The following is a 24,006-nucleotide window of genomic DNA, read 5'->3' on the forward strand; positions in this document are numbered from 1 at the left end:
CATGGGAGTCTTCATCATCTGCTTTATGTCTAATCAGATTATCAGAGTCCCCTATGATAACAGCCGAACTGATCAGAGAGACTCTTCCACATACAACACACTGCACTATGCAAAGGAGGTTTCACAGCTTCTCTGTGCATTTAACACTTTCCTTGACCCTTTTATCTACATCCTTCTGTGCAAGTCAATCACTAGGCTGCTTTTTAAAAAGATGCGAGTAGAAAGAAGCCTCTGAACGGAATTGTCTCAAGTAAAAGGCAAGAAATTACAGTCAACTAAAACATCCAATTGGTCACCCAGCTGCAACAAAGCAAGTCCCCAAGTCGTCATGGATATAAAAACCCTCTTGGCCAAATCGTTTGCTCCTTCTACAAAAGCTAAACTGGCTATATATGACAAAGTCCCTGAACAGCCGGCACAAGCTCGATCATAAAACATCCAAACTTAAATTAAAGGTAACTGGCTTTCCAACATGGAAATATCTCTTATTTTCTAGCTCCTCGAGAAGCAAGTGCTAATTTTCCAGTAATAGATTGTACTTGACTTTCACAAACCTGCAAAGCCTGAATATAATGTGCCTCTTTTTTGTCTTGTTTAGAGATGAACGTGAATGAGGATATAAGTAAATGGCCACAAACTAAAACAAAAAACATATTTTTAAAATGGCCCACTCATGTAGCATTGTCTGCATCTGCATCACCTACAGATCTTTGATACTGTAAACCAAGTGCTGTGATAAGCCTACAGTTCACCTATTAAGCATCAGCCTTGGATCAGTAGCACTAATGCCTGAGTCAGTGGTTGTGGGTTCAAGCCCCACACCAGAGACTTAAACACATAAACTGAGCACTTCTGAGGGAATGCTGCACTATCAGAGGTTCCATCTTTCAGAGATGGAACACTATCTGTAGAAGAACAACTTGCAGGGCATTGGGAAAAAGCCATGGCATCAAGTGAATTGCTCTTTCAGAGAGGTACAGGCACAATAAGTCAAATGACCTCCATCAGTGCTGTAACCATTCTATGATTCCATGTTAAAATGAGGCCTGCCACTCTCTCAAGTGCACACAAATAATTCCAATGCATTCTGAAGAGGAGCAGGGGGAGTTCTCCTGCTTCAAGGTAAATGTTTATCCCTCAAACAATATCACCAAAAATAGGTTAGCCTATCATTAATCACATTGTTGCTGTCGGACTTTGTGTGTGCTAATTGGGTGATACAGTGAGCACAATTTAAAAAGTGCAGTGCTGGCTTTGAATCATCCAGATGTTGTGAAACACCATCTAGATGCACATTGTTTCATTCTGCTTTCAGTGTTTCCCACTCTTTACTCCTCACTGTGTCCCCTCCTCAGGGTAGGGAATGGGCAAGGAAATTCGGAATATCAAATTTTCACAACCACATGGGTGGTGACGTTTAAGCAGCATGATTGGGAAAATATTACATGCTAATCTCAGTTCCAGATAACAACTACTTCTGGAAAAGAAAACAAGAAAGCAATAGACTTCCAAAGATAAAATCCTTCATAAAATGCAACAACGGAAACATCCAGGGATACAGTCTATTGATGGGATTGTCATAGAATCATTTACAGCACAGAAAGAGTCCATTGGCTGCACGAGTCTATGTCAGCTCATCACAGAGGAATCTAGTCAGTACCACTCCCGCTGCTCAATCACTGTTGCCCTTCAGGTCTATTTCTTGCAACTGCCCCTCCAAATTCCATTTGAAATCATTGACTATTTCTGCTTCCACCATCCTCGTAGGCAGCGAGTTCCAGGTCACTATCACTCAATGGGTAAAAAAGTTCCTCCTCACATTCCCCCTCCACCTCTTGCCCGAAGCCATCATTTTCTCTGTCCCCTAGTCCTTGTTCTATCAGCAAACGTGAACAGTGTTTTCCCTTGTCTGCCTTATCCAAACCCATCTTGTAATCTTCTACACTTCTATCAAATCTCCCCTTAATTGCTCCAAGGAGAACAGCCCCACTTTTCCAACATAACCTTCTAACTAAAATCCACCCCCACCCCCGCCCCATCCCTGCAATCATTCTAGTAAATCTCTTCTCCACCATCTCAATGATGTTCACAACCCTCCTAAAGTGTGACGAGCAGATTGGATTGCATGTAGAAGAATCAATAGTAAGGCAACTGAAATTATAAACAATAAAACAATCATGTTAAATATAAAGTTGATGATATTTCATGCAAGTTTGGGCATTCAATAATAAGATCATTGGAGTCATGGAAAACTGTACAGCAAAGAATACCATTTTAATATGCAAAGCAAGAGAGCCTTTTTTTTAATCGCAATGGCAGTTAAGAGGTAGCGATCTTTCGCAAGAGTTTTGAGACGGTAAATATGGATAGATTGTTACCCCTTTGGCAAAAAAGTGGGAACAATGAGACATAGAGTCCGGATTATCAACAGAAGAATGAAAGGGGAAGTTGTCGCTCAGGATTATTAGAACACATTATATGGAGTGATTACTGAGGCAGATACCCCATCATTTAAAACCCTCCACACCTGCAATAGTTCAGACAACATTTGGTGAGAACACACAGGTTGGAGTTCGAGTATTGAGTGTTTCCTCAGTTCTGTGGGATGCTCTCAGGCCTGCTGAGTGTTCCCGGGGTTTTCGATTTAGTTTCGGATTCCCAGCGTCTATAGTGCTCTGGTTTCCGTTCATTAAAATTTCTCTCTACCTGCCTACCACAAGCAGAATCCCAATATCACTTTGAAAGGTCTCCCAGCGTGCCAGAAGTATTGCTGACGATTTTCCTCAATGACAATGGAACTGTATTTTCTCTACCTTTGAATGCATCTTCATTGCATAAGAATAATTTACATTTAAAAAATCCTCAAACATTCAATGCTTAGTGATGGTTTGCTTGCTTCAACTTTAATTTTCATCAGGGACCCGAAGAAGGAAAATGTTGCAAATTTGGTGCTTTGCTTAGACACTGATATGGTCACGTTTAACTTTGGTTTTTACATCCCAGCTCCTGATGATGAAATTCTCAGGAAAAATTGTCACAACTTGCTGATTTGAAGTTTGGTGTATATTTCAGTGTAACTTGCCAAGTACGCTGCTTCAGGAAATTCTGGATCAATGTGAGATTAATCCTGGATTGATTCCCGAGGTGAGAGTGTCTAGATTGATAGCCAGCCCCACCAAGACCCCCTGAATGAAGAACAAAATAGAGCATCAATAGATGGTGGCAATTGCAGCTTCTTCTCTTTCCATTGTTCTGTCTTTTTGACAGCTTTCAATTTGTCCATAACTTTTATGACTGGGTTGGGAGGAGTGTGCTGTTCATCTAGCTCCACTGCTACACAGGTCACACCATTCGTGTAAATGTTTAACTCACTCACCAGATTGGCCAATGATTTACCTTCGCTATTGTCAGACGCAGAAGAATAAAAGAGACTTTAACCGGGCTTCTTTCAATAAACTCAATAATTAATTTATTATAAAGTGAAGCTTTTTTTTTAAAACAAGTTGCAAGAACTGGTTAACACATAGTTTACAGATTACAAATTATCTATCCCTTTTAAAATTCCTCAGCGCAAGCGCACACACAAACAACAGACAAAAAGAGTCGCTGCAGAGATGGGCAGTTGAAGAAAAGACTTATAAAACAAAGGACAAAGTTTGGAGGGTTTCGTCACTCGATCCTGAGCTCCCTCATGTGAAGACAGGTCATTAGTCCCAGCAGATGCTTGGAGGTTCTCGCCAATGGAGCTACGGTGGTGAAAAATAGAACTGGATCAAGCCTACTCGTCTCAGCTGCTCAGGTTTCCAAAGGCAGACAAATTCCACTGAGATGAGGATTCCTAGCTAGATACTGATAACCACTTTATTTCAGGCAAGGAAAGTAGAATGTGAGTTGGGCAACTTCACTTTCTCAGTTCATTCCCAAATGAGTTCAAAAATACAAACTAAGAACTTGAAGCTCCTCCGTCAGGTGATTTCCAGTAAATCACCACGTCTTTGCCTTTAAAACAGTTTTTTCCCCATCAATTAAAGTGATGCAGTTCAAATAAACAAAAGCTCTCCTCAATTGCCATGAACGTCAGGTGATTTCTTAGAAAAGGCTTGCTTGCTCACAGTCCAGGGTGAACTTTCTTTAAAAAAATCCATGTCCAAAAATGCAATGTCCTTTGAAATTTTAAAAGAAAATATTGTTTTTGAAGATATGGTTCTAACTACACCAAGCCTCTCAGTTTTACCATTCATAAAACAATTGCTATTGCCTGGATATTGGTGAAATCATCTTTTCATGTTCCAATTTCCTATTCTGCAGATACAAAAGGGGAAGACAACACTATCGTATTTGAGGCATCTTTTCCCCCTTCATCTTTCTTCAGTGTTCCCATTGCTAACCCATCAGCCATAACTCAGTTGGTAGCAATCTTGCCTCAGACAGACAGTAGTGGCTTGAAGTCCCACTCCAGAGACTTGAGAAAATAAGCCAACATGACATTCTAGTACCAGTACTGAGGGAATACTGCACTGTCAGAGGTGCCACCTTTAGGATGAAATGTTAAAACAAGACCTATCCTACTCTCTCAGGCACTACGTTTAAGAAAAAAAGAGTATGGGATTTATCCCCAATGTCTTGGTCAATATCTATCCTTCAAACAACATAATTGAAAAACAAATTATCTGGTCACAATCACAAAGTGCAGCTTCCTGTGTGAAAACTGACAGCCTCATTTCCCGCACTGCAATAGTGACTAGATTGCAAAAGCGTTTCATTGGCTATAAAGCACAGTGCAGGTTGTGAAAGATGTTGCCTGCAGCTTAACCTTAGTCTAGTCTTTGAAATCCTCCAAGCGAGAAAGTGCGCAAACAGAAATTTAAGGAGTAATTCTACTTGACACTTTTTTTCCCACTTGGAAAACAATCCCCAAGATTTAATCAGCAACTCATTGGAAGTTCCCCATTTGTACAAGGTCCATCCGTGATATCCAAAGGAAAGTTTGACAAAGAGCCCAAGAGCTACATATTGGGGGCACTGAGCGCCAATGTCTACGAACAGGGCGTCAAACTGATGTTGACAATCAACAACACGTTCTAGAAACTGCCCTGTTTAAGATTATAAAGGAAGTCATAACTTCCTGAAAAGTGTGACATCTGAGGAACAGCAACCCCACCTACCACACCAGTTTGATAGACGGTTGCCATCTACCATCTGCTTACACTTTTTCTGTTACTCCACCAACCAGCAAATTTATGCAATGGCTTTGGGCTGTACAATAATCTCTCTTCCTTTTATTTAAGCTTCAACTTCAGCTGCTTTGGATTCATTTGGTGTTAGAAGTGCATGCTGAGGAAATTGTCAAAAGGATCATCATCTGCGAAGGTTTACAGAAAACATCAAGATCTGCAGCTGATCCTAAGTAAGTTCTCATTTGCATTTTTTTCCCTCTGTGTAAGTTGAGAAAACAAGGGATGTTGTGATTTGTATCATTGCAAGAGTATAACACCAAGTTTATGAGGAGAAAGAAATTAGTAAATGTATAAAAACACGTTGAAATTACAGAGATCAGTCAACATTTGAAAGACAAAGGCAGGTTAATATTCAGAGTAGAATCCTTCGTCACAACCCCCAACATGCTGACTAGATAAATATTGAAGGACTGAGTGTCAGACACAAGGGTCTAGTTCCATGTTCTGATGCTCTATGTAGGAATGTGGTTGAATAATGCCCTTGTGTGGTTTGAAAAGCAAGTAGCAAAATTTCAAATTAGAAAGCAGTTGTGCGCAATAAACTAAAACAGGAATGAGCTGGCAATCAAACTGCAACTTCTGGGAATAGAGGAGGTGTAAGGACACAAGTCTAGATAAATTCTTCATATAAAAAAACCAAGATAGGTCTGTGGGGTTTCGCCATTTAACTCTATTTTGATATTGGATGCTGTGTAACATGGCTCTTGGGCTCTCCCGGTTATGGGGGTGAACAACTGAGCCACAAAGCACCTGGAAAATGAAGGAGTGAAAGACAGGCTGTGTGGAGTACTCAGCTGCTGCGAGCTACAGGTTCCATAACTAGCCAGATGTCCCTGAACTAGGGAGGGGCAAGAAGAGGGTGAGGGGAAGAACCCAGGATACTGGACAAACATTCGGACCTGAGAATTGGGCCAGAGATTCCGCAAGGAGTGGACAGGGAGAAGAGTGATAGAGAAACAAGCGACACAATGGTGCAGTGGGCTGGAATGCCAGTAAAGCACAACGCCCATTCCTCAGAGTTTCTTTGCCGAATTATCAGGCAGAAGGCTATCTTGAGTGATCACACATTTGCATGTTCTTAGACTCACCAGTCCATTGCAACACTACTCTTTTCATATTTTTAGCATTTATTTGTACTTAGTAAATACTTTGCCTTGGGTCTTCCAGCAAATAAAAAAATACTCGATATGTTCATATTTCCAGATCCACTGGTTCATATTCTTGAGGATCAATATATTTTTGACATGAGATACTCACATAAAGGTTAACAAGTGGTTAACATAAAAAAATCCTTCACGATAGCCCTGACAAATTGGGGTTTGCTAGTTACATCAATGATGAGAAAACAGTGCCCTCTGTAGGATTCTAGTACAGCAGTACCAAAACCTAACGAAGGCTGTGATCTAACTGAGGGAAGTACAATGATATCAAAAAGGAAATGCCAGGGTCAGAATTTGTTACGTGAACCCGAATATTTTAAAAAATGGCTTTCAATTTGATTTTAAAAATTGAGATATTCAAATAAATACTTTCCTGCAGTCAGTGGCATTGTGGGAAACGTGTTATGAAATCAGACCCCACAAAGTGACAAGGATTCTCTTGGCACTGAAATAAAACATCTTATGTCACATATCTGAACCTCCTCAAAGAGCTTCGAAGACAATGGTTACATTGGAAGAGCATTGGCTACATCAGTCAACATTTTTACACATCAGGATCCCATAAATAATGGTACATTGCTTTGCAAATGGGTATTCAAATAGACCCAATATTTAAGTAGCATTATGTAGCAGTAACTATGGGGTTTACTGGTGCATCAATACATTTCTCCTTTTGCAAGCAAGAATTGCTATCAATTGAAGTTCCTGTAATTTGAATCACTGATAATTTGGCATATCCACATAACATGCTTCAAGAGAGGTCAATGTGCAAGTGGTCCAGCGGCAACTGTTGTCTCCTTTCCAGGCAGTTACTTTACAAGATATGCAAAAATATTTTAAAAGGCTTCACTTTATTTTTGACATGTCAAGCTGCCTTCCACATTTATTAGCTGGTCAGAAATATCAGGAAACATTCCCTGAAATGCACAGCACTGAAACAACCATTGGATCAAGGATTTAATGAACTTTCAACAGAACAAAATACTAAAGTGTAGAATACTACAGCCATCACTTCGCTTCAAAAGAAAAGCACTCTATTGCCTGTAAAATGCTTCCAGATCCCCTGAGGTCATGAAAGATGCTACATAAAAATGCAAGTCTTTATTTTTCTCCCTCCAAGGCTAACAAAACTCTATTGAAGTACAATTCTAGCTTACCTTGCAAAAAAAAACTTTTACCAATCTGTTTTATCACATGGTAAGGGCCCAGACAAAACAAATTAATCTCCAGTTCATTACTAGAGAGTAGTTCATTCTAGGCTTTAGAAATGCAAAACATTAAAAAAAACTGATGTTTCAAGGTGGAAAGATGATACTCAATAGGTGACATGAAATCAAATCTGGACAGAAGTGACTGCTTTCAGTTATTCAACAATTATGGCTCGCAATTGAATATTTGCATAAAATAATGCAATAGGTGTGTTTCTGGATAGGAGAGAGGAGTGAGGGCTATGAAGAGATAGGGGTTATGATTCATTCAAATCAGGTAGACTCGTTGATCCAAACGGAATTTCTATTCCTAAATACCATCACTTGGAAGTTCAAAGCCTCTCACCATCATGACTTAGAATTATATTGCTGTTCCTTCACTGTCACTGGGTCAAAAAACTGGAACTCCCTCCCTAATAGCACTGTGGGTATACCTACACCACATGGACTGCAGCTCATCAAGAAAGCAGCTCACCACCAAGAACAATTAGGGATGGGCAGTAAAATCTGGCCTAGCCAGTGACACCCACATCCCAGAAATGAATTTTTTAAAATCCTGTTTGCCTATATGCAAACAGTAGAATCCTAACTAAAACAATTCACTTTCAAACATTGTTTCTAAAATGCTTGGCCTAAACAATAATAAATTTGTTTTTCAGAATAAAAATACAGAAATGAACACAAGCAACTGCACAGACTTGACGAACACTGCAGTGACGAAGCTGACTCTCCCAGTTTTGTATTTCTCGGTTTTTATTGGAGGGTTACTGCTGAACTCACTGGCTGCCTGGATCTTCTGTCACATTCCAAGTCAATCCAGCTTTGTGGTTTATCTCAAGAACATCGTCACCGCTGATGTGATGATGCTCATCACGCTTCCTTTTAAAATCCTGTCTGATTCAAGTCTTGGACCCTGGCAGCTGAAAGCATTTGCGTGTCGTTACACTCTCGTGTTCTTCTATAGCAGCATGTACCTGAGCATAATGTTCCTCGGCCTCATCAGTTTCGACAGGTATTTGAAGATAGTATGGCCCATGAGAAACCTCATGGTGCAAAGGATCATCTTTGCCAAGGTCATTAGTGCAGGCTGTTGGGTCGTAATGATGGGCTCTGCGCTTCCCAGCATCATTTGGACAAACAAGACACCCACAAAGGAAACTGCAGCACAGTGTCATCAGTTGAAAAACCAGCTCGGTAAAAATTGGCACAAATTCGTCATTATAAAATGCGGAGCTATTTTTTGGATGACTTTTGTCCTCCTCATTGTGTGTTATTCGGCCATCTTAAAAAAAGTATACTGGTCCGATCAAAAATTCCAAAAGGACTCCAGCAACGTGAAAAAGAAAGCAAATCGTAACATATTCAGCATCATGGGAGTCTTCATCGTCTGCTTTGTGCCTTATCATGTTGTCAGACTCATCAATGATAAAATCCGTGATCAGGGAAAGTGTGCAACATTCGCATTGTATTATGCAAAGGAGATCTCTCAGTTTCTATGTGCATTTAATGTTTGCCTTGACCCAATCATCTATTTCTTGCTCTGCAAGTTATTCACCAAGCTGCTGTTTAAAAGGATGCGAGTAAAACAAGATCTCGAAATAGAAATGTCTTAAGTGAAGACATTGGAATTCACTGCCAAATATACGTGCACTTAACCATCCAGCTCTAACAAAGCAATCACCTCCAAGTTCCTACTGGTTCCCTCAGCCAAATCATTAGATTTTACTACAAATGCTATGTTAAGCCCTTGACTGCTCCATATTGGAGAGACAGCAGGAGCAGTTTCAAAAACCTACCCAAGCAACTAGTCACACAAAGCAAACGTCCAAGCGACGTAAATCAACCCGAAAATTTGGGAAATTTGCAATTCTCAGTCTCTCTCTCTTAAACCCTGGACTTGCCAATTTGCACATTAATAACAGTGCACCGTTATCACACCATTAATTTTCCAGCAAGATTGGGCACCATATGTATGTCACTAACCCTTTTCCTAAACTGAAACATGGGTGAGAACACATGTACATCCATAATCTAGACACAGTCCGCCGTGAAAAACCTATTACTTTATAAGGGCCACAAAGCACCGTCTGACTACCTGTATTTTCTTCTATTGTGACACTGGGGGAAGCTGACTGCACATTTACTGACATCTAAAGTAATGATGGAAGCCGTGAATCACATTGCTGATTAATGCTTCTCATAAATATTCTTCAGTAGCAATAAACTTTGACCTATATTTAAACACCCAGACATTAATGGGACAGCTGCTTGTTTTCTATTCTTAGCTCCTACATTGATGTTAAGACATTATAATTTTCCTTTTTGTTTTACTCACTAGTCACATTCCACAGGCCACTCCTTACTTACCTTCCTCTTGCAGCAGAATGGAGTGAAGGGGATGCGGATCTGGTCAGCATGCCAGGACAATTTCCTTTTATGTGATGCACTGGCTTATTTGGCTTTCTGTAAATAATTTCACATTGAATTAAATATTCTAACTTGAACTTCCTTCCTTAGACTCTGCATGTCTCAAATAAGAATTCTTAAATCGAATTGCTTGAAGCGTTGTTGCTTTCCCTCTTCACACAGGTCCCAGATCCCCCATCAACAGCGCTGTGTCAAAAATGATTACCCTAAGCTGCTGCATTGAAACTCCATTCAAAGCCTGTGGGCAATTGTAAATTCATTGAACAGAGATTCCACGGCTACTGATAGCAAATTCCGAGCTAATAGTGGTCTGTGTAGGTCCTCTGCTGATTTCTCCAAATCACAAAGCAGGTCTTCTTTCCTTAACACCTCTACTCAATCTTATGCTGCGCAATTCTTTATGTTTGTAGAATGCATTATTTGCTATTGCTATTCAAGCTCTGATTTCTTTCTGGCAGTAACCAAATTCTGACGAGATGCTTCCCAGATACTTAAATTGTGAGACTTGGTCCAGCTTTTGATCATTTATCTTGACCTCTGCTTTCCTTCCATAATTTGTCCTAATCTTCATAACTTTGTCTTTTTTACATTAATTTTCATTCCGTGAGCTTTTAACACTTCACTCAGTCTATCTGTAGATCTTCTGATGTGCTAGCCACTTGGATCTGATCATCTGCAAATCTCACTATCTTCACCAAGTGACCTCCTACGTCGACACCTTTCTGTACTTCATCTCAAGCTTCTTTTATCATGTCTTCCACATAGCGGAACAGCAATGGTGAGCATAAACAGACTAGCACCCTGAATACGAGTTTCAATTTTGTGACCCAATGTAAAATAACAAAATGCTGTACAGAAATAACACCAGATTGTTTTCCTTAAACTTTCTGTAGCAAGTGAAAGAGCAAAGCGCAGAAGTGCAGTTTCCCTGTTGCTTCACTGAGTAAACTAGTGTTGCACACAAGGGCTGTGAAACTGAAAATGATGACAGGGTCAATTCTTGGTCTGTGCTGAGTTCACTGATCTCATGGAAGGTATAATTCTGGGCCAGGAATGGAAACAGTCTGGGTAAGAGTCAAATGATGCCTTCTGTAATGAATTGTCTATCTATTCTCTAGCTTTTGGTCTCACAAGCAGCAAAGTACCAGGCAGCTGCTGGACTCCCTGGAATCTCATTCTGGTGAGATTCAGGAGAAATGCAACAATATTCAACAGCATTAAAATGCACAAGAAACTCCTAAGGTTTATTCGAATGCTTTAACGTTTTCTTGCTGTTGCTAACATATTGCTTCAATGCTGTACTTAGAGATTCAAATTAAACGCTAATTTATGAGAAATGCCCTATTGGGTTATCATCACATCTGTCATCCCAACTTTCAGCCTCTTGGGATTTTTATTCTTTCCTGGGATGAGGGTGTCGCTGGCAAGGCTGACAATTGTTGCTCATCCTTAACGGCCCTTGAGAAGGTGGCTCACCTTGAACCACTGTGGTTCAATTGGTGTAGGTACACCCACAGTGCTGTTAAGAAGGGGCTTCCAGGATTTTGACCAGTGACAGCGAAGGGAGGGCATATATTTCCAAGTCAGGATGGATGTGTGGCTTGGAGAGGAACTTGCAGGTGGTGGTGATCCCATGCGCCTTCTGTCATTGTCTATCTAGGTAGCAAAGGTCACACACGTTTGGAAGGGTCAGTGACCCTAGCCAGGCCATAATTTATTGTCCATGCCTCATTACCCTGGAAAGGTTGGCCCCTTGGACGACTGCAGTTCATGTGATGAGACAACTTCACAGGCTATTTCCGCACTGGCATGGGACTGGACTAGATAATGGACATCAATATGCCAGCTGTCTTTCTTTAAAACAATCTGACAGCTGCATTCTACTGCTTCAAACTTCTTATTTCCTGTGATGATTGTTGCTTTAAAGTCAGCCTTACTGAGTAAGGGTCACATGGTCAGAAGAGCCAATCAGCACCAAGCACAGGGAAGTTTATAAGGGATGGAATTTTCCTAGTCTAGAAAGTGTATTGTAGCCTTGCTAAAGGCCTGCAACTAATCCAGCAGCTCTGTAAATAAAGTTCATTTTTCAGATAAAGAAGCCTCTCAATAGCACATCCCTACATCTGGCGATGAGGATAAATGATCCTGCCACTGCCTCTCGCCCTACAACTGAGAGTATCTCATTTTAAAGAAAGAAAAATATATATATACTCACCAGGATGCCTTTCTTTGGGAGGATCAACACATTTGACGCCTCCGTGGAGGACTGGAGTCAATGCATTGAGCTCCTCGGGCTTTATTTCCAAGCCAACAAAATAGGGGAGGAGGCAATGTGCAAAGCAATTCTCTTCAGCATCTGTGGGAGTCAAACTTACAATCTGATCTGCAGTCTCACAGCCCCAAGCGCGCCCGATTGCAAATCATTCAGTGAGCTCGTGGATTTAGTGAAGGGCCATTTTCAGCCCGAAACATCAGTCACTGCGCAATGATTCAAATTTAATACAAAGGTAGGTGCCCCAGGTGAATCGATCACAACTTACATTGCTAAGTTGAAGCAGTTGTCAGAGCATTGTGATTTTGGAGAGACCTTGAATGACATGCTACTGGGACTGGTTAGTTTGTGGCGTGTGCAACGATGCCATTCAGCGTCGATTGCTGGCAGAAGTTGGTATAAATTCTTAATGAGCAATGGAGGTAGCGCTGGCCGTGGAAAGCACTGAAAAAGATTCGCAGGAGCTACAGAGCTTGCAAAAATGGTGCCAGTTAGGGTGGGAAACGGCAGGCAGGTACGGCACCAAAACTGCAGACAACCACGAAACAGGAATCATTCCCAATCACCCAGAAATCGAAAAAATATACCAGAGGCAGACAATGATCCTGAAGTTGAAATGTTACCAATGTGGGGGAACCACACTCCTGAAACATGTAGACTTAAGGAGGCCGAGTGCTATTACTGTCACAAAATAGGACATTTGACAAAGCAGTACAGAGCTAAGTCCAGACTGCCAAGTAACCAGCCAGCAAAGATGTTCGAAGTACATAATGTGAAAGAGCCTGAAATAACTGATTCTGACATTCACACTCTTTTTAATCTTCAAGCAGTCAAGGGAAACCCCTATTACTATCACACTCCAAGTTTCAAGGTACTGGTGGATAAGGATAACAGGAGTCCTCGGGTTAAGGTGCTTAATTGGGGGAGGACTAATTATAACAATATTAGGCAGGAACTGAGGAATCTAGACTGGAGCCGGATGTTTGAGGGCAAATCAACAACTGACAAGTGGGGGGCTTTCAAACGTCAGTTGATAAGAATTCAGGACCGGTATGTTCCTGCTAGGATGAAGGATAAGCATGGCAAGTTTCAGGAACCTTGGATTACAAAGGATATTGTGAGATTAGACAAAAAGAAAAGGGAAGCATTCATAGGGCTAGAAGGCTGGGAACAGATGAAGCCCGTGGAGAATACAAAGAAAGTAGAAAGAAACTTAAGCAAGGAGTCCGGAGGGCTAAAAGGGGTTATGAAAAGTCACTGGCAACCAGGATTAAGGAAAATCCCAACGCCTTTTATACATATGTAAAAAGCAAGAGGGTAGCCAGGGAAAGGGTGGGCCCACTCAGGGACAGAGGTGGGAATCTGTGTGTGGAGCCAGAAGAAATGGGAGAGATACTAAATGAATATTTCTCATCAGTATTCACCAAAGAGAAGGACTTAGCGGTCGATTTGTCTAGGGAAGAGTGTGTAGATAGCCTGGATCATGTTGAGATAAAAAGAGGAGGTGTTAGGCGTCTTGAAGAATATTAAGGTGGATAAGTCCCCAGGGCCAGATGGGATCTACCCCAGAGTACTGAGGGAGGCAAGGGAGGAGATTGATGGGGCCCTGACAGAAATCTTTGTATCCTCACTGGCTACGGGTGAGGTCCCAGAGGATTGGAGAATGGCCAATGTTATTCCATTGTTTAAGAAGGGTAGCAGGGATAATACAGGAAATTACAGGCCAGTGAGCCTTATGTCAGTGGTGGGGAAATTATTGGAGAAGATTCTTCGTGATAGGATTTACTACCATTTGGAAACAAATGGGTGTATTAGTGACAGGCAGCATGGTTTTGTGAAAGGGAAGTTGTGTCTCACTAACTTGATCGAGTTTTTCGAGGAAGTGACAAAGATGATCGACGATGGAAGGGCAGTGGATGTTATATACATGGATTTCAGTAAGGCCTTTGACAAGGTCCCTCATGGCAGACTGGTACCGAAGGTAAAGTTGCACGGTATCAGAGGTGAGCTGGCGGGATGGATACAGAATTGGCTTGGTCATAGAAGACAGAGGGTAGCAGCAGAAGGGTGCTTTTCTGAATGGAGAGCTGTGACTAGTGGTGTTCCGCAAGGATCAGTACTAGGACCTTTGCTGTTTGTGGTATACGTAAATGATTTGGAGGAAAATGTAACTGGGCTAATTAGTAAGTTTGCAGACAACACTAAGGTTGGAAGAGTTGCAGATAGTGAAGAGGATTGTCAAAAGATACAACGGGATATAGGTTGGTTGGAGACTTGGGTGGAGAAATGGCAGATGGAGTTTAATCCGGACAAATGTGAGGTAATGCATTTTGGAAGGTCTAATACAGGTAGGAATTATACAGTAAATGGCAGAACCCTTAAGTGCATCAATGGGCAGAGGGATCTGGGTGTACAGGTCCACAGGTCACTGAAAGTGGCAACGCAGGTGGATAAGGTAGTCAGGAAGGCATATGGCATGCTTGTCTTCATTGGTAGGAATATTGAGTATAAAAGCTGGGAAGTCAAGCTGCAGCTGTATAGAACCTTGGTTAGGCCACAATTGGAATATTGTGTGCAATTCTGGTCACCACATTACCAGAAGGATATGGAGGCATTGGAGAGGGTGCAAAGCAGGTTTACCAGGATGCTGCCTGGTCTGGAGGTTATTAGCTATGAGGAGAGGTTGGAGAAACTCGGATTGTTCTCACTAGAGCGACGGAGATTGAGGGGCAACATGTTAGAAGTTTACAAAATTATGAGTGGCATGGACAGAGTGGATAGTCAGAAGCTTTTTCCCAGGGTGGAAGAGTTAATTACTAGGGGACATAGATTTGAGGTGAGAGGAGAAAACTATAGAGGAGATGTACAGGGCAAGAGGGTAGTGAGTGTCTGGAATTCGCTGCCAGAGGAGGTGGTGCAATAGTGGTGTTTAAGAGGCAGCTCGACAAGTACATGAATAGGAGGGGAATAGAGGGATACAGACCCCGGAAGTACAAAACATTTTAGTTGACGGGCAATATAATTGGCGCAGGCTTGGAGGGCCAAAGGGCCTGTTCCTGTGCTGTACATTTCTTTGTTCTTTGTTCCACATAAATGGGACGCCTCTAGTTATGGAGATAGATATAGGGGCATCAGCCACAGTGATGGGTGAGCACACATTTCAGTACCTTAGAGAAAGTACCCAACCCTTAAGCCTGGAGACAACTTCTGCCCAGTTGAAGACTTACACGGGGAAAGCCATAAAAGTAAAAGGCATCGCTATGGTACCTGTGAGATATGAGCAGCAGTCAGCCAGCTCCCAGTAATAATAGTGCCTGGGGAAGGACCAAGCCTTCTGGGCCTTGATTGGCTAAAAGAAATCAAGTTAAATTGGTCTGAAATTTTTCAAGTGGGGGCAGGAGGACTGCTAGATTTGTTTTTAAAAAATGACTGTGTCTTTCACAACTAATTAGGAAAAATCAAAGGCTTGCAAGGCAAGATTTATGTTGATCCAGAGGCAACTGCCTGATTTTTTTTTTTTAAGGCAAGACCAGTACCATATGCCTTGAGAAAAAAAAAGTGGATACTGAGCTAAACAGGTTGGAGGAACCAGGCATCATACAGCCGGTTCAATTTTTGGAATGGGTAGTACCTATCGTCCCCGTACTGAAACTGGATAAGACCATCCGCATTTGCGGAGATTATAAGCTAACAGTTAATTGGGTTGCCAAGTTGAATAAATATCCAATTCCAAGAATTGAAGTTGGACACGAGCCACGCATACCAGCAACTCGAGTTAGATAACACATCCCGGGGGTTTGAAACACACAAAGGCCTATTCCAGTATACATGCCTACCTTTTGGCGTGTCCTCGGCATGTGTAACATTTCCAAGAACGCTGGAGAGTTTACTACAACATGAGTTGTAGTGTACCTAAACAATGTCCTCATAACTGGATCGACAGAAGCTGAGCATTTAGCAAATTTAGAGGAGGTATTAAAAAGATTTCTGGAAGCTGGAGTCCGCCTAAAAAAAGCAGGAATGCACTTTCCAAGCCACCAAGGTTAGCTGTCCGGGGCACCATGTAGACACACAAGGATTACACCCCATGGAACAAAAGGTTAAGGTGCCTTCCCCCACAAATACCGCCAAACTCAAATCATTTTTAGGGATTTACAGGTGATTTCTACCCAACTTATCAACTGTATTAGCCCCATTGCACATATTGCTAAAGAAACATCATTGTTGGTCCTGGAAAGCTCCACAGGAGGAAGTCTTCAACAGATTAAAACAGCTGCAGCACTCCTCAACCTTGTTAGTTGAATTCGACCCATCTAAAGAACTGATATTGATCTGGCTTCGGTGCAGTGTTGTCACATGAAACGGACGACAGCTCTGAGAGGTCAATAACCCTCTGTGGCCGAAAGAGGTTATGACAGGGACGGTCAATAGTCTTTGGAGTTAAAAAATTCCACCAGTACTTACGTGGCAGGCACTTTACTATCGTCTCCGATCATAAACTGCTTTTGGGCTTTTCAAAGAAGACAAGGTTATCCCACCGATAGTCTCGACAAGAATTCAGCAATGGGCATTAACTCTGTCCACCTGCAAATACACTTTCAAGCACTGACCTGGGATACACATAGTGAACCCAAACACCCTGTGCCGGTTACCCTTGCAAGAAAGCATCTTCTGTACTCCTGTACCCCAAGAGGTCGCCCTTGCATTGATTTTTTTTTTTTTAGACACATGGCCCATCTGTGTGAAGCAGATCAGGAACTGGACCAATCGAGGTCTACTTCTGTCCAAAGTGAGAGACCAGATACTTACAGGATGGTTAAATAAGCCAGTCTCTGAGGAAGTGAAACCATTCCCTACCCGGAAATATGAATTAAGGGGTCAGGATGGCATCATACTCTGGAGAGAAAGAGTAGTTGTTCCTATACCTGCTCCTAACCAAATTACACAGCACTCATCCTGACATTTCGAAAATGAAAATGTTCGCCAGGAGTTACGTGTGGTGATATTGAGAAGTTAGTCAAGCACCGTCAACAAAAGTTGCCAGCACTACACCCGTGGGAATGTCTTGGCTGACCATGAGTGTGAATCCATACAGACTACGCGTGTCCATTTCTAGGCACAATAATTTTGTTCAAAATCAACACACGCTCAAAATGGATGGAGATTTTTGAGGTGAAATCACCTACGTCACATTGAAAGGTTACGCCAATGCTTTACGACTCGCGGATTACCCAAAGTCATTATATCAGACAATGGAGTTGTATTTACAAGTGCTGAATTTCAGAGTTTCATCAATCTAAACGGCATTAAACACATCCGAACTGCGCCTTACCATCCAGCATCGAACAGACTAGCCGAGAGCGCCGTCCAAACTTTCAAGTTAGGACTAAAAAAAAATTGTCCGGAGGAACCTTGGAAACCAAAATTTCAGCTTCCTTCTTAGCTACCGCACGACTCCGCATGCAACAACGGGATTTCCACCAGCAGAACTGCTTATGAAGTGTTGTTTCAGAACAAGACTGAGCCTCGCACTTCCAAATTTGCCAGGGAGGATAGAGAAGAACCAAGGTAATCAGAAAGTGAGCCACGATTCGCAGAGTAGAGTTAGGAAATTTATAGTAGATGAAACCACGTGTGTAAGAAACTTCGGTAGCGGTCCAAGTTGGATCCCAGGGATTATCGTCTATGAGACCCGACCCCTTTCATGTAAACATGTGGATCACCTGAAGAGCAGGGAGATGCTTCCACAGTCAGTGTTGCCACGAAGGAACGTTATCGAACCCGTATGCACCGAAGTACCTGATCGACCTGTTATAGACATAACTGATGTCTCCGTTGAATCAAATAGTGGTGAACTGCCTGTGCCAAAAGAGGTACTCATTATTGTAGTTCCTGTTAGTGTGGATCCTGTAGAAGAGCCTCAGGCCATAGAATTACACCACCCTACCCGGAACAGAAAACCCCCTCAACAACTTGATTTGTAATTACTGGACCTATGTACATAAGAGTATAATCTGAATTCATGACAAAGTGCCAGTGTGATTATTTCTAAGATTTTTGATACTATTTTCTATTCACCTGTATAAAGTAATTTGTGTAAATAAGGAATGTAAAACAAGGAACTAAAAGAAAAACAGAATTACCTGGAAAAACTCAACAGGTCTGGCAGCATCGGCGGAGAAGAAAAGAGTTGACGTTTCGAGTCCTCATGACCCTTCGAAGTAAAAGGGAAGGATGCGTTGATTGATGCTTTAAGGCCAGCCTTACTGAGTAAGGGTCACGTGGTCAGAACAGCCAATCAGCACCGGGTATGGGAAAGCTTCTAAGAGGTGGAGTTTTCCTAGTCTAGAAAGTGTATTGTAGCCTTGCTATAAAGTTCATTGTTCAACTGAAGAAGTCTCTTAGTATTACATCGCTATACTTCCAGAATACTTTCTTAGGTGAAATCTTTGGAGATTTGGGACCACAGGCCCCACAATTAGCTTGGGCCAGTTCATTTGTTACTTGGTTGAAGACGGAAAGCTTTATCCATGCACAGACACAGAAGGAATTCAAGTTGGAAGGGAGTAGGGAGGGTCTAAGTGCTGCCGGATACAATTAAGTGTTCAAAGATTGTTTTTCAAAAGCAAAACACATCAGAAATGCTCAGTGAAGGGTCAAGCCCCAAATTAATCTCTGAAGAGAAGGAAAACCTTGTGAAATTTCCCCGTGGCCCTAGAGATAAATCAAGCTTAAACCCTAGTGTCAATATGACAGCAAATGATACAGCTCAACAAATATCAATATAAGCCCAGTTATGAAGGACTGTCCATTACTGAGACACACAGTTCATTGTCATGCATGCTACATTCATAGTATCACATGACATCAATAAAAATTATACTGACTGATGCATCCTTAAAGGTCGATAACAGATTGAGAAAAGGAATGCAAGTCTACAGCAGGGCAGTCAGTGGCTGGTTGCTGATTCGCCTTTCACATTCTAATCTTCAATGTTCGGAAAGATGACGTTCAGTGGTTAAGTACAGGCCGGTTTAGAAGACATCCCAGATACAGATACAGCTGTAAGTCAGGAAATGGAAGGGAGGGAGGAACTGAAGAAAATTGCAATCACCGGGGAAGAAGTGGTACTTTGCAAATTGTGGGAGCTGAGGGCTGAGAAATCCCCGGGTCCAGGCCACTTAGCTTAACATTCGTCATTTGGAAAATGTCAGAAGCTATTATTAAAGAAGTTCTGGCAGGGCACTTAAAAAAAATTCAAAGCAAATTCAAAGGTAGACTGAACATGGTTTTGTGAAAGGGAAATAATGTTTAACCAATTTATTGGAGTTCTTTGAAGCAGTCACCAGTGCTGCGGATAATGAGGAACCAGTGGATGTGCTATACTTAGATTTCCAGAAGGTACTTAACAAGGTGTCACATCAAAGGTTATTGTGAAAAATAAAAGCCCCTGGTATAAGGGGGTAACATACTGGCGTGGATAGAATATTGGCTAGCTAACAGGAAACAGAATAGTCATAAATGTGTCTTTTTCTGGTTGGCTGGATGTGATGAGTGGTGCGCCACAGTGATCAGTGTTGGAGCCTCAATATTTTACAATTTATAAAAATGATTTGGATGAAGGCACCGAAGGTATGGTTGCTAATTCACTGATGATGCAAAGATAGGTAGGAAAGTAAGCTATGAAGAGGACATAATGAGGCTACATAGGTTAAGTAAGTGGGCAAAAATCTGGCAACTGGAGTATATTGTGGGCAAATGAGAAATGGTCTATTTTGGCAGGAAGAATAAGAATGCCTATTATCTAAATGGTGAGAGGTTGAGGAGCTGAGATTCAGAGGATCTGGGTGTCCTAGTATATAAACCACAAAAGGCTAACATGCAGGTACAGCAAGTAATTAGAAAAACTAATAGAATGGTAACTTTTATTGTGAGGTGAATTGAACATAAAATTAAGGGGGGGGTTATGCTTCAGTTGTACAAGACACTGGTAAGACCACCTGGAGTATTGTGTACAGTATTGATCTCCTTATTCAAGGAAAGATGTACATGCATTGGAAGCAGTTCAGAGAAGGTTTACGAGACTAATACCAGGAATGGGCAGGTTGTCTTATGAGGAAAGGTTAGATAGGTTAGACTTGTATCCACTGGAGTTTATAAAAGTAAAAGGTGACTTGATTGAAACATTTAAGATCCTGAGGGGTCTTGACAGGGTGGATGTGGAGAGGATGTTTCCACTTGTGGGAGAATCTAGAACTAGGGGGGCGGTCACTGTTTAAAAATAAGGGGTCGCTCATTTAACACAGAGCTGAGGAGAAATTTTTTCTCTGAGAACAGTAAATCTTTGGAACTCTCTTCCTCAAAAGGCAGTGAAAGCAGAGTCTTTGAATATTTTTAAGACAGAGGTAGATAAATTCTTGATAAACAAAGGGGTGAAAGGTTATTAGGGGTAGGCAGGAGATAACAATCAGATCAGCCATGATCTAATTGGATGGCAGAGCAGGCTTGAGGGGCTGAGTGGCCTACTCCTGCTCCAAATTCATATGTGTGTATGCTCGTATTAAATACTGTTGTGGGAATGGTGCGAACCAGTCAGTCAAGGTGCCAGGCAATAACCATCTCCAACAAGAGAGAATCTAACCATTACCCCCTGACTTCCAATGGCATTACCATCACTGAATCCCCCACTATCAACATCCTGGGGGTTACCATTGACCAGAAACTGAACTGGACTAGCCATATAAATACTGTGGCTACAAGAGCAGGTCAGAGGCTAGGAATCCTGTGACAAGTAACTCACCTCCTGACTCCCAATAACCCTGTCCACCATCTACAAAGCACAAGTCAGGAGTGTGATGGAATACCCCCCACTTGCCTGGATGAGTGCAGCTCCCACAACACCCAAGAAACTTGGCACTGTCCAGGAAAAAGCAGCCAACTTGATTGGCACCACATCCACAAACATTCTCTCCCTCCACCACTGATGCACAGTAGCAGCAGTGTGTACCATGTACAAGATGCACAGCAGAAACTCACCAAGGCTCCTTAGACAGCACCTTCCAAACCCACGACTGCTACCATCTAGAAGGACAAGGGCAGCAGATGATTCCCTCCCTAACAGCACTATAGGTGTACCTACACCACATGGACTGTGGCACTTCAAGAAGGTAGCTCACCACCACCTCAAGAGCAACTAGGGATGGGCCAGTGAAGCCCACATCTCATGAATAAATAGAAAAATGTTTATTTATATATAGTCAGCTGCTCACTGTGAACAACTGTGGTTCAAAATGACATGGAATAATTTACCAGAATGAGAATGGAATGGACCCTTTTGATTCTTGGTTTGATGTTCAGAGAACCTCTTGCACAGCAAGATTCAGAAAACCTGAAGGGGAATGTTGGCATAGTGGTTATGTCACTGGACTAGGAACTCAAATTTACGTGCTGGACTAATGACCTCAGAGGCCCCAGAGAAAAGAGTTCAAATCCCACCACAGCAGTTGAAGAATTTAAATTCAATTACTTCAACGAAATTTTAATTGAATGAAGTTAGTCTCAGTAATGGTGACCATGAAATTACTAGATTACTGTAAAACCCCTCTGGTTCCTCAGCCCCCTTTAGGAAACGTAACATGTTATCCTTACACTGTCTGGCCAATTTCAGATATGCAGCTCTTGAATCTTAGCTTTCTTAGAAAAATATTTTGTTGTATCAAATACGATGGGAAATCTATAACAAAAATAGCCTGGACAGAGCAGCCAGCATTTACCCAGACAAAGGCACATCCTGCCCAGTTGACCCTACAATGTCCTTCACACTAATATTTGGTGATTTGTCCCAAAACTGGGAGAACTGTTGCACAAATTAGTCAAGCAGCAGTCTGACAAAGTTATACTACCAAATTTTACCTTACAGCCAATGTTCCAGATTCCTCCATCACCATCCTTGGGTATGTATGTCCCACCAGAGATGGTGGCACAGTGGTGTCATTCATGGAGGGGAGTCTTGGGAGAGCTCAACATTCACTCCAGAACCAATTAAACTCCCATGGCATCAGGTCAAACACAGACAAGGAAACCTCCTGCTGATTACCACCATCACCCTCCCTCAGTTGATGAATCTGTACTCCTCCACGTTTAGCATCACTTGGAAGAAGCATTGAGGGTGGGAAGGGCAGAGAATGTACGCTGACACCTTTCCATTTCAGCACTTGGTAGGACTGGCTACCACACAGTCCTTGTGGAGATGAAGCCCCATCTTCACATCGTGGACATCCTCCATCACGTTGTGTGACACTATCACCATGTTAAATGGGATAGATTCAGAACAAGTCTAGCAGCTTAAAACTCGACAACCATGAGATGCTGTGGGCCATCAGCACCAGCAGAATTATACTCAACCACAATCTGTAACTTTATGGCTTGGCATACCATTGCCACCAAGTCAGGGTGCCAACTCTGGTTCAACAAGGAATGCAGGGCAGTATGCCAGGAGCAGAACCAGGCATCCTAATAATGAAGTGCCAACTTGATGAAGCTATAAACACAGGGATGCTGTAGACAACACTAAGCGATCCTACAACCAACCGATCAGATCAAAGCTCTGTCGTCCTCCCATATCCAGTCGTGAGTCATGGTGGGTAATTAAACAGGGGGAGGAGACTCCATGACCATCACTATCCTGACTGATGGTGGAATGTAACACAAGTGCAAAAGAAAGGCAGAAGCATTTGCAAACATAGCAGCCAGAAGCACCAAGTGGATGGTCCATTTCGGATTCCTCCCGAGCTCCTCAGCATCACAGTTGCCAGTCTTCAGCCGATTTGTTTGACTCCACATGATATCAAAAAACAGCTGAAGGCACTGAATATGACAAAGGTTATATTCCAGCTGTACGGCTAAAGATCTGTGCTCCAGAACTAGCCAGGCCCTTGGCCATGCTGTTCTAGCACAACCACAACAAATGCATCTACTCAATAATGTGGAAAATTGTACAGGAATGTCCTGTCCACAAAAGGCAGGATAGATCCAATCCAGCCACTTACCACCCTCTTGATCTTCAGAAAGATGGTGGAAGGTGTCAACCACAGTGCTATCAAGTGGCACTTACTCAGCAAAAACCTCACTCACCAATGCTCAGTTTGGGCTCCACAAGTGCCACACACAGCTCCAGACCTCAATGCAGCCATGGTCCAAACATGGCCAAAGGAACTGAATTCCAGAGCTCAGGTGAGCATGGCATGTCCCTGGCATCAAGACATCAAGGAGAGCCTGAGTAAAACTGAAGTCATAAGGTATCATGGAGAACACAGGTTAGAGTCATGCCTAGCTTAAAGGAAGATGGTAGTGGTAGTTGGAGGCCAATTATCTCAGCCCCGAAAACTGCCCTGAAGTCCCCTAGGCCCAATCATCTTCAGCTGCTTCCTCAATGTCCTCCCTTCACCATAAGTTCAGAGGTGGGGATGTTCACCTGATGTTTGCACAATGTTTGCTACTCCTCTCGCAACTCCTCACATAACAAAACAGTCCATGCCCGGATGCAGCAAGATCTGAACAACTTCCATGCTTGTGCTGATAAGTGGCAAGTAACTTTGGTGCCATTTAAGTGCCAGGCAGTGACCATCGCCAAGAAGAGAGAAGCTAACCACCTCACCTTAACATTCTATAGCAATATCATCACTGAATGCCCACCAGCAACA

At 42.3% G+C, this 24,006-nt stretch overlaps 2 protein-coding genes across 2 annotated transcripts in view; one reads left to right on the plus strand and one right to left on the minus strand.

The window, feature by feature from the left end:
• Window positions 1-24,006, minus strand: part of LOC121270800 (mediator of RNA polymerase II transcription subunit 12-like protein) — a 604,195-nt gene that overhangs the window by 285,450 nt on the left and 294,739 nt on the right. The gene's annotated exons all lie outside the window — the stretch shown is intronic.
• Window positions 4,823-11,369, plus strand: LOC121270840 (P2Y purinoceptor 14-like). Its single transcript, XM_041176364.1, has 2 exons — window positions 4,823-5,407; window positions 8,265-11,369. Exon 2 carries the CDS (start codon window positions 8,280-8,282, stop codon window positions 9,216-9,218), a length of 939 nt encoding a protein of 312 aa, XP_041032298.1. The 5' UTR covers window positions 4,823-5,407; window positions 8,265-8,279; the 3' UTR covers window positions 9,219-11,369.

Source organism: Carcharodon carcharias, chromosome 2 (genome assembly GCF_017639515.1).
Source record: "Carcharodon carcharias isolate sCarCar2 chromosome 2, sCarCar2.pri, whole genome shotgun sequence".
Taxonomy (NCBI): Eukaryota; Metazoa; Chordata; class Chondrichthyes; order Lamniformes; family Lamnidae; genus Carcharodon; species Carcharodon carcharias.

Excerpts from the sequence above, each read along its gene's own strand:
- LOC121270840 (XM_041176364.1), top strand. The coding sequence starts at position 8,280 with ATGAACACAAGCAACTGCACAGACTTGACGAACACTGCAGTGACGAAG.